Source organism: Sorghum bicolor, chromosome 6 (assembly GCF_000003195.3).
Source record: "Sorghum bicolor cultivar BTx623 chromosome 6, Sorghum_bicolor_NCBIv3, whole genome shotgun sequence".
Taxonomy (NCBI): Eukaryota; Viridiplantae; Streptophyta; class Magnoliopsida; order Poales; family Poaceae; genus Sorghum; species Sorghum bicolor.
This window is the reverse complement of record NC_012875.2, coordinates 56,082,888-56,093,853: the sequence shown is the minus strand read 5'-3', so window position 1 is coordinate 56,093,853 and position 10,966 is coordinate 56,082,888. Positions and strand designations below refer to the sequence as shown.

Below are 10,966 nucleotides of genomic sequence, written 5' to 3'. Positions count from 1 at the left end.
GAACATACAATGACACAACACAACACAAAAGCTTCTCGATGCAAGAAGCCCGGCCGGCCGGCCAGAAGACAGCAGACACTAGTGACAAGTCACACTCCACAGCAGTAGTATTAGGAGTAGGACGGAGCATCTCTTCCCTTGAGCACAAAGCAAGCTGCTGAAAGATGCAGACACGTCGCACGTTGCCCGTCCCGCGACGGCCCGGCCGGCCGGACGTACTAGCATTTTCCCTAGCGGCAAGCAAGCATAGATGCCAAGATTTAACAACAAGCTAATAACAAAGGCGACAGTGCATCGTCACTCCCCCTCCATCCATGCATGGTCACTGCTGCACTCACACCAGCAGTGTCGTCGCAGCAACTAATTAACCCCGACGTCGTGATGCCTTCTCCAAGTTTTAATTTCTTCGGAAAGCGAAAGCGGAGACGGGCCGGCCGGGGGAGCATACACCATGCATGAGCAATCGAGCATCATCATCCGCCACCGCCACCGCCACCGCCACCGCGGCCGATCCATCCCTTTTGCCTCTTTCCCGATGCGCCGCCCGCCCGGCTTTTAGTTTTAGAGTTTCCCCGACGCTTTGGAGATCCATGCATGGCCGATCCACACCACACCGCTCTGCTCCTTCTTTAGCCTCGCGAAAGCCACACATATAACGGCCCCCCACTTCTGCCTGCTGCTGCACAGGGAGTACAGTGACAGGGCAGCGCCGGCGGCAGCAGCCATGGCGCGCAGCAAGGACAGAGTGCCGCTCGTCAGTGCCGGCTTCGCGGTGGCGTCGCTGCTGCTCCTGCTCTGCGCCACTCGCTGCGGTAAGTACGTAGTAGTGCTGCACTTCTCACCCACAGAACGACGAACAGCGAATCATAATTATGGAAGCAACGACGATCGATCCTCCTCGTCACAATGCTGGAGGGGTTTTGACTTTTTGTTCGTGCATGCATGGATCGGAGCAGAAGCGAGGGCCATGGCGGTGAGGCGGCTGCGGAGCACGAGCAGGAGCAGCAGCAGCCCGCTGCTGAACGCGCTGTTCAAGCTCAACTTCATACGGACGGTGGAGCCACCGCGCCGGCTGCCCACTCCGACCGCCGACGCGGCGGACGCCGCGAGCCTCGCCGCGGGCGACACCACCAACTCGCCGTTCTGCGTCAACCCACCGGACGCGCCTCCGTCCACGTCGTCCACGCCCTTCACGCCTTCGTTCCCGGGCCTGACGCCGCCGCTGCCGCCGATCACCCCCGTTCCGCCGTCATTCGAGCCCAGCCCGCCGGAGAACGGTGCCCCGAGTGGAGGCCAGGGACAGGGTGGTGGTCAAGGACAGGGCGGAGGTCAAGGCCAGGGCGGAGGTCAAGGCCAAGGTGGAGGTGGTGGAGATCAAGGCCAGGGAGGTGGTCAAGGCCAGGGCGGAGGTCAAGGCCAGGGCGGAGGTGGTGGAGATCAAGGCCAGGGTGGAGGTGGTGGAGATCAAGGCCAGGGCGGAGGTCAAGGCCAGGGTGGAGGTGGCGGAGATCAAGGCCAGGGTGGAGGTCAAGGCCAGGGTGGAGGTGGTGGAGATCAAGGCCAGGGAGGTGGTCAAGGCCAGGGAGGCGGAGGTCAAGGCCAGGAAGGCCCACCGGCATCCACGACGCCGAACTCGCCGCCGCAGGTCGGTCCGGGCACGCCGTTCGGATCGGTGCCGCCGAGCCCCATCGTAGTGGTGCCGAGCCCGCCAGGATTCGGCCCTGGTCCCGGCTCCGGGTCCGGCTCAGGCGGCGGCGGCTCGGGTTCCGGCGGCGGCGGTAGCGGTGGCGGTGGTGGTGGCGGCGGCGGCGGCCCGTTCCAGCCGCCGATCGTGTACCCACCTCCGCTGGCGCCGCCGATGCCGCCGGGCGCCGGGCAGACGCTGTGGTGCGTGGCCAAGCCCACGGTGCCGGACCCCATCATCCAGGAGGCCATGGACTACGCGTGCGGCTCCGGCGCCGAGTGCGACTCCATCCTGCCCAGCGGCGCGTGCTACCGCCCCAACACCGTGCTCGCGCACGCCTCCTTCGCGTTCAACAGCTACTGGCAGCAGGCCAAGGCGACCGGCGGCACCTGCGACTTCGGCGGCACCGCCACCATTGTCACCAGAGACCCAAGTAAGCATCATCCATCAGCTACCTCACCTTCAATGCGTTCATATCGCCATTGCTTGCTTTGACTTTTGCTTGACGTCGATCTTGCTCGAACTCGAAGATGTTGTTTGGCCTTTACTGGTCACTGTCAATCTTGCTCAATGATGCTGTAGTCTGTAGATTCTGGACAACTCTGCTTCTGACTGAACTAGGACTCTGTGACTGAACTGAACTTTTATCCTTGTTTAGTATTAAGCACATATTCCAATTTTTTAAGGAATCGAATTGTTTCCTTTGAAATGACCCTGCTGCTGTTTTATCCCCAATAAAAAAATGCCTTCATATTCTTTGTTTACTTGCATGATAAACCGAACCCTACTGCATTTTCCTCGTAATTTTCTTGAGTTGGATTGTAACCGATTAACCGTATTATTCATTGTTTCATCTCTGCAGGCTACGAGAAGTGCAAATTTGACCTTCTGTGAGGAGGGAGGGTACGTAGATATGCAGGAGAACAGACTGCAGATGCGCAAATTTTTCCCAAGTTCATTTGGCCTTATCATTCCTTTTTGCTTCTACTAGGCTACACCACTGCAGATTTTGTAACTAGCTCTTCTTCACTAGTATGGTTTTGAATTTTGTAAGACCAATACTGTGCAAAGGTGAAACTAAAGGTGATTCCAATCCTTGACATATTTGATATGCAAGCTCTTACTCAGACTGCTGTTTGCCATCTTTACACTTTCAACTTTTTCGCCCAATTATTTTAAGTCAAATATGCTAACTTGATGCTCACGCCTACTCCGGGAATCTTTACTCTCTGATGCTAAGCTGTAGTAGGATTTTGTTCTCTGATGATTGACGAAGCTGACTTCTTTGGATACTAAAAAGTTGAGAAGGAGAACTGGAGCATCTGCAGAGCAGAAGTGTGACTAGCAGTATACCAATGACAAGATAGCATATATCTAGGTGCATAGCAAATTCATAATAGGTTAAGTAAAAGCTCAATAAGACATAGCTTATTAATCCGTCGTTTCAAATTATAAGGTGTTTTGACTTTCCTAAATACAACATAGCATATGTCTAAGTGCATAGCCAAAACATAGCGCATATTTAAGTGCATAGCAAATCTAGAAAAGTCAAAACGCCTTATAATTTTAAATGGAGGGGGTATTTATGTTATGGGGGAAAAGAAAGAAAGAACAAGGATAGGGACCAGATTTTTGCAGGATGTGGCAAATTCTCGACAAAATCTCGCGAAAGAGTGAATAACTCTCACTACCAATGACTCAGGTGTTCCCAATACCTTGATCCACATACAGCAAAGATGTACCTTCACCAATCTACATCAGCCCAGTTACAAACTTACAAATATCTTAAGCTTGCCGCTGCTGCTTCTGATCCATATGAACAGGATAAATTACATGTGATCCTCACTTCCCTGATGAACTAGACAAAAACGAACTAGTAGTATTTTGGACTGTGAGTGGCTCGTTGATAACAGCATTCACTGCACTGACCATTTCCTTTGGGGAGCTAAATCCATCAGTCTGAAAGTAGAACAAGTGAAGTATCTTACACATCTTCCAGAAGAGCTCCTTGCATGGCCTAGGAACAACGCTTTCTTTCCTGAGAACCAATCTTAGCAAGTCTCTCCTAGAGACGTCTATGGACTTCTGCAGTGCCTTTTTAGCGGCTTCTATGGACATAGAACCACCACTGTGGCGGACAAGTAGAGAAACGCTATTCAGCTTCCCCTGGTTGCCTTCCCTCTGCAACCATGGACCAATGATTTTGTAAGAATCATCCAGTTGCAAGCTCATAGTGAATATAAATCATGGTTCAACAGTACCCTTGTCAAGCATAATTGCTATAACCAGAAACAGAACATGATCATAAATCTGGATTTTTGTAAAGAACTAAAGATGTGCAGCCTTTCAGAACTTTTGTAGTGATTATAATCTCACAAATTTTAGAAATAAAAAATAGAGATTATGTTTAATGGTATGTGAACTCTCAGAGCATAAAGTGAGAAAATATGGAAAATTTCAAGCAGATATGCTAATCTAGTACAATCATGACTTTTATGTGTAAAGGGGTTTGTACCTCGAAGCTTTGACTGTCATTGAGGAGCCTCCCACAAGTGCTCATTAGCCTAAATAATTCATCATACTCTTCATCTTTGACAGCATGCTCTAAAACCTCTTGCCCTACGAAATACAATGCTGGGAGCACAATTGGGCCCAGTGCAAATGAGACAACAGCATTCGTCATGTATTCTTCAACTGTTGGCACATATTGGCTTCTCTGCCATTCTGTCTCGACCATCATAGACCTCAACAAATCCAGCCACTGCAAATGTGTTCCAAGTTGTCAATACTGAACATTACCCAATGTAAACACACACATCAGACTTACTATTTCTACTAGGTGGTTTGTAACATCACGGCCTTGTGCTGCAGAAGCGATTACTCCAAGATGGTTCACTGTTGTATAAATAGCAGAAAATACTATTTTCACTTGCTCTGAGTAGAACCCAACTGTATGGTGTGCATGCCATCTATGAAAACCATCAGCCAAAAATGGGAGATTAATTAGGCATGCATAAGCGATCACCGTTACTTCATAAAGAGTAGACATACTTCTCAACTAGTGCTATCAGGTTTTCTAATTCTTCTTTTGATCCCCCAACATCGAAGAAGTCATCAACCACAGTTGTGAGAACGCCATTTTCGGCCCATGAAATGCGAGCGTCAGACAATTCAGAAGAAAATATGGTAGCAGCAGCAGACAGATAGCAATATGTCAGTTTCTGCCGAGCAAATTGTAGCTGGTCCAGCTTGTTCTCCTTCACCCAACTGTTGCAACAAATTTAAGCAATTACCTAAGGAGAAAATTTAGAAGACAAGTGAACATATGACATTTAGATTACCTATCGAGATGCCGAAGTTCATCCTGGTAAACATATTGAGAGAAACTGAAATCTTCGACAGCCAAAGCTACAAATTCCTGATCGATACAGAAAGACCTGATACAACGAAGTGTCGAAGTGTATAACATTGGTACTCAGCAACTACTCAAATGTGATGAGATGCGTTTCTACAAAATCAGAATCTTACGAGGATTTTGTTGTTAGCATCAGAGGACCCCAAGCATCAAAATTTTCGATGTTTCTCTTGTGTTCTAGACGCTCCAGTGTGGCATAAAAGGGAAACTTAACAGCATACTCCATCTGAAATCACAAAACACAGAATTAAACATAAACTGGACCTCCTAGGTGGAAATGAGAATTTCAAATTTTATGCAGAACCTCTCCAAAAATCAGGTCCTTTTTCACCCTACTAGAGCACAACTTATCCTTCAATAAGTTGCCAGACCAGAATCCTATGCCATCTAAGACCAAATCGTTTTCTGATAAGCTGACTTTTGAAGCCTTGTACAATTCCAGTAGGGATTTTGTATCATTTAAATATCCTTGTAGTGAATCATGGAAAGTGGAAGGTCCAGCAACATGAGACAGCACATCTGATGTAAATTAACGCATTAGTTTGGCCAAAGTCAAAAGAAAAAACTAATGCTGTCTGGAATTCCAGGCTTTTGAGTTCAAGTACCTGAGGAAACATCATAACCATTCATCCTCAAAAGGCGAAATGCCATTGCACATGTTGCTTTGTCCATCATGATTTCCTCGTCTTTCTGTAACCAGCAACTGCAAGCTGGATATAGTCAAGTATGTAAGTTGCTAAAGGAAGATATAGTTTTTCAAACAAGACGATTACCTGTATGCCATGTCCAGGATGCTTTCTATTTCACTGACAAAGTGCTGAGAAATTCCCATTCTTTCAAGTGCATCTACCATTGAAAGCTGACAATGTATTTTTAAAGGATACATTGCCGGTACTGCAAAAGCCTCATGCCATTAGGTATTAGTATTAGTATTACCAATAGTCCAAATGCTAGAATGATTATGAGAAGGAATAGTACGGCAACCCACCTGAACTGCCAAATTCACTGACAAGCAAATTTAGGTATTGAAGGGCTGGATCATTGTATTTGTGGATTAATGCAACAGCAGTTGTGGAAGGAGAGCTGAACAATGATCCATTCTTCCTCTGGAACTTCATAACTTCATCCCAGTCCACCATGCTTCCTAACCCTTCTGCGATATAAGCCATATATGTTTTTCTTCCATAAGAACTGTCCACAGCCTGTCTAAATTAAATCAACTATCAGGACTCACAAGCTCACGTCAAATTCTGAATTAATCAAAAGACAATATGAACAAATCAGGAGCACCCCTTTCCAGCAAAATTATGGTTATCTGACAAATTAATGCAAAACTCCATTAATGTTTCAGAAACAAGGAAAATTACGAGTGAATTTCTGTTCATACGTTAAACCCATCTATACGAATCACCAATAACTCAATAAAACAAGTTTTCCCTGATATGCAAACACAAAAGAAATACAAGATGAACTTTCATGCCAGGATAAGTCATCTACAGACCTTTTCAATTCCATCTCACGGAGGTGAAGAATCCCACAGACATCAGTTTGTCTTATAGGAATTTCTAAACCCATATCAATGGCGAGGCTAAGTAAACCAGGAAAAGTGATGTTGAAACCTACAGGAGCAGCGACCTGCTCGTCCATAGCAACATAGAAGTTCCGCCCAATGAAATGCAGTCCTGTTCAAAACATAAAAGGAAAAAAGGCCAGGGTCAGCATACATTTTCACTGAAATAAAAATACCTTTGAATCTCTCCTGATGAACCACAATTTATACCTCTCCACATGTTCTCTCTGCCAACATTCCATCTCTTCAACGCAAGAACACATGCCAACGTGGACAGGAGAACATCCTTGTTGACTTCTGAGCCAGATTGGCTGACACCCCAAGATCCATCATCCTGCTGGTTCTGCAGTATCCACTCAACACACTGTGGGAAGCAGGGAGTATGATGAGAGCCCCGCATTGGCACCATAGAAACCCAGGCTGTGTCGTACAAAGAAGGTGGCAACTGGGGCCTCCGGAGCTGATTCCTTATCCTAGTCTCCAGTTCCTCCTTATGCTGCACATGCTATTGTTATTTAATAGAAACCCACAGCAAACTGCACGCGTATAATAATCAATCAACAATGAGGCTCACACCTTGTTTGGCAGGCTTGTGTTTTCTGCAACCAACCGCCTCTCCGCATATGCTGGAAAGGAATCAGACAGAAATTAGGACACCAGTCGTGGAAGATTAGTCGCAGGCATAAAAAGAAGACGAAGTAAAATCCTGCCCTTTGCAACTTGCAAAATGAGTGCTCATATATATGATATAATATAAGAAGAAAACAGAATCCTTTCTGGCTTGAACCAATCGTAGCCGTCGAAGGCGACAGAAACTACCACAAACAAACACTTTTTTCGACAAACTGTTATTACGGGACGGCATCCCTCGCCACTGTAGGATGCCAACGGATGGAACCAAGAATCCAAGAATACGGCGTGGACGTACCTCTGGCGACCCCGGGAAGAGATGCTCTGCCTCTGCTCGATCGCGCCGGAGGAATCACCCCGCGAGGTAAGCAGCCGGCTGGGGCGGCGGCCATAACGTTGGGCATCGGGTCCAGTGAAACCGCTCCTGGGGAGCCGGTTCCTGTGGCGTCGATGTCGACGGACTTGGCGCCCTGAAGAAGAAGAGGAACCTGATTGGCAGGTTTGAGTATTCGGTATTACCCTGTCTACTTATTATAGGAATGTACCACGCACCAAACGAATCCGAAAATCTGAGACCTAGTCGCCCGCATTCATCTCATCAGAAATAAAAGAGACAAGAAACCAACCAAGCTAGGTTTTACTCACCAGCAGAGTACGAAGGCAATCAGCTGTCGGGGGCTGGGGACGGTGAGAGGAGAGAACCTCGGTGGGTGGGACTGCGAGGAACCGAGGAGAACTGGTCCGGATCAGCGGCGGCGAAGAAGAAGAAGAAGAGGCGAGCCGAGCGGAGGAGGCGGCGGAGGAGAAAGTGTTCGAATCGGGGGCCCCGACGTGCGCGAGCGCCTTTTTGCTGGAGTGATGACTTTTGTCGTCGGATTAGGATGCTTGTTCTGCTTTGCTTGATGAGTGAACGCTCAAGATGGAGATGGAGGACTGGGACAAGGACGGACAGGCTCACAGTCACAGCCATGAACCATGCTCTGCTCTGAATTTCTTGAGTACGATGAGTTGGTTTATATACTCCCAGCGTGTATGTAGGCTGCGATGGTTAAGGCAGAGGAGGAACCATCGACGGTGTTCGTTGCGAGATCCTCCCAAACCTAGTTTTGTCCCTCTCTGCTGCCGATGTATGTGGCTTTGTTTAGTTTCAAAAAAATTTACAAAATTTTTTAGATTTTTATCACATCCAATCTTACTTTGAAGCATTAAATATAAATAAAAATAATAATTAATTGTACAGTTTACCTGTAATTTGTCAGACAAATCTTTTGAGTCTAATTAGTCTATAATTAGACAATATTTATCAAATACAAACAAAAAATGCTATAGTATTCATTTTGCAAAATTTTTTGGAATCCGAAAAAATTATGAATTTTGACACTATAGCACTTTCATTCTTATTTGACAAAAAATTATTTAATCATAGAATAACTAGGCTTAAAAGATACAGACAAACTGTATAATTAGTTTTTATTTTTATCTATATTTAATATTCTATGTATGCATCTTAAAATTCGATATGACAGAGAAATTTGAAAAAAAAAATATTTTTGGATGAACTAGAGCCGGACCAGAAGAAGAAAAACAGTGGGGAGCAGTTAGCGTGCTGCTGCCTGCCGCCTGCGGAGTGCGGACTAGGAGGGCCGGCGGACAGGGACAGTTACGGGCCACGTGCTCACGGACGGCGGCGCGACGAGGGAACGCCGCCGCCTGCACTGTGTGTGCGTCTGCGTGTGTGTCTCTCTCTTGCGTCTGTGCTTCTGACGGCCCAACAGGATTGTTCGGCCCTTCGTTCGTTTCGCAAGATCATAGGGTTGGTAGTGGGCTGGGCCATTTCTGCAAACTGGACTGAAATCCCTGAAGCTGCCTTGTTATTACTTGTTATGCTTGGAGTTCGATTTTTCTCCGGACTTCCTAGCCAGCACAGTGTAGCATGGGAGTGGGAAGTAAAAAAAAAACAGACGAAAATACAGTGAAGAGAAGAGAGGGAGATCAGCTATTGTTAGGGATCATACATGTTGGGTCGCCAACTCCGTGGGCCTTGGGGTCGCGGCAAATAGACAATTGATGGCCAATGATTAGCTTACATGACTTGTAGTACTACACTTGTTATGTTGACCAATTTTAAGGTGTTTACTAATGTTATCATTTAATTGGCTCTCCAAAAGGCTGATAGGCAATTAATGGCCAGTGAAATATAAGACATCTTATAATTTGGGACAGATGAAATAACTTAATTAGGATTTGATGGTCACATGGTTGACTTTTGTGCACATGGAAATATATAGAGTTATATTTAATATAATAACATATGTTTAAAGCTTTTAAATATATTATCTTTGTGTGACCTTTACTTTCTCCTTTATCTTCCTTTTTTAGTCATGAGTTAAGATCTGTGCATCATGTGTTTGGTAATTTGAATTATTTTCATATACTAGACATTAAATTATATTTAATAATTACTTGATTTATCTTTTTTTGCCAAAAAATTGAGTTCTACCCTTAATTAAAAGGCTTTGACCTATACATAGATGTCATCACATGTGACATTATTTTCATGTAAACAACAATAATGTTTACATGTAAATATGGGTACAAACATTAATTTTGTTTTTCACTTTTTTAAAAATATTTCTACTCATATTTACCTCACAAACTTTTAACTTTGTTTGATTTACCCTCTGACTTGGCATCACATTTGTAAAACCACCATCAAAAGCACCCAAGCTCAAAAAACAAACAACTTTAAAAATTGAGAAGGTGTTCAAAACTAGTTTTACAGTTTGTAGAGAAAAACTAAACGACCAATATAGTTGATGAAGGTAAATTAGACTTTGGTTGTATTCGTGCCCCAACCCATAATATATATGGGCTGTTGGGTTTATGGCAATGGAATAGTTTACTTTCATAGCTTTTGTCTATCTTCCTTCTTTGCTTTACTTTTCTTATGTGAACTTCACCATGCATCAAAGTGGCGTCTAGTCACGTTTGACATATTTCTTAAACAATAATTTTATTCACCGTCAACTAAAATAATTTGGCTAATTATGACAAATTAACTAGCCAAATTACATCAGAAACATTAAGCCTAAAAACTATCAGTATATATCTATACCTACTAATAAATTGTGAAAATTTAAGTCTGCCTTCAAAATTTTCTGCCTGCCCGTCCGCAATACCGCCATGTCCGTGTCAGTCCTGTAATCCGCCCCTAGTACGTGGTGGAACAGGAAAAAAATAGAAGTTTTTTTAAGATAACCAATGCAAAATCTCTTATAAAATATTAAGAATAAGAAAACTATAGAGGTGTAGGTACAAAACTGTCCACCGTCCGCCTGCTTCCCGAATCGTTACGTTGGGGGAGAAGAAAAAAAGAATAAAAACTTTTCTAAGCTTCCCAATGCAAAATCTCCAATTTACTTTTTTATTCTTTAAATCAACTGGAAATTAATAAATATATAGTAATTTATAGAAAGATCTAAAAATTACAAAATAAATTTTGTTCAGCTCCACATATTTAGATCCATGCAGTAAACAAAAAATATCATAGATTTAGTATTTTTTTTTGCTGAAGATGCTTGCCTACGCTTTTTAGTGTAAAATTGAAATTGTAGTTATCATGCTCCAATTATTATGAAAATTTATGATAATCTATTTAATGTGATGC

At 44.6% G+C, this 10,966-nt stretch overlaps 2 protein-coding genes across 3 annotated transcripts; one reads left to right on the top strand and one right to left on the bottom strand.

The window, feature by feature from the left end:
• LOC8063957 (translation initiation factor IF-2) lies at positions 271-2,814 on the top strand. The gene is made up of 3 exons (XM_002448466.2): positions 271-812; positions 957-2,117; positions 2,547-2,814. Exons 1-3 carry the CDS (start codon positions 725-727, stop codon positions 2,576-2,578), a joined length of 1,281 nt encoding a protein of 426 aa, XP_002448511.2. The 5' UTR covers positions 271-724; the 3' UTR covers positions 2,579-2,814.
• LOC8063956 (ent-kaur-16-ene synthase, chloroplastic) lies at positions 3,325-8,294 on the bottom strand. Of its 2 annotated transcripts, none has more exons than XM_021463939.1 (15): positions 7,945-8,294; positions 7,598-7,787; positions 7,246-7,295; positions 6,880-7,165; positions 6,601-6,781; positions 6,088-6,305; positions 5,873-5,993; positions 5,705-5,802; positions 5,404-5,618; positions 5,213-5,325; positions 5,026-5,121; positions 4,736-4,951; positions 4,512-4,653; positions 4,200-4,445; positions 3,325-3,865 (listed from the first exon to the last, which is right to left on the bottom strand). In XM_021463939.1, the coding sequence occupies exons 2-15, from the start codon at positions 7,701-7,703 to the stop codon at positions 3,527-3,529; spliced, it is 2,427 nt and encodes an 808-aa protein (XP_021319614.1). In that variant the 5' UTR covers positions 7,704-7,787; positions 7,945-8,294; the 3' UTR covers positions 3,325-3,526. The 2 variants fall into 2 exon arrangements, with proteins under 2 accessions (XP_021319614.1, XP_021319615.1); XM_021463940.1 differs by having other exon boundaries at positions 7,598-7,769.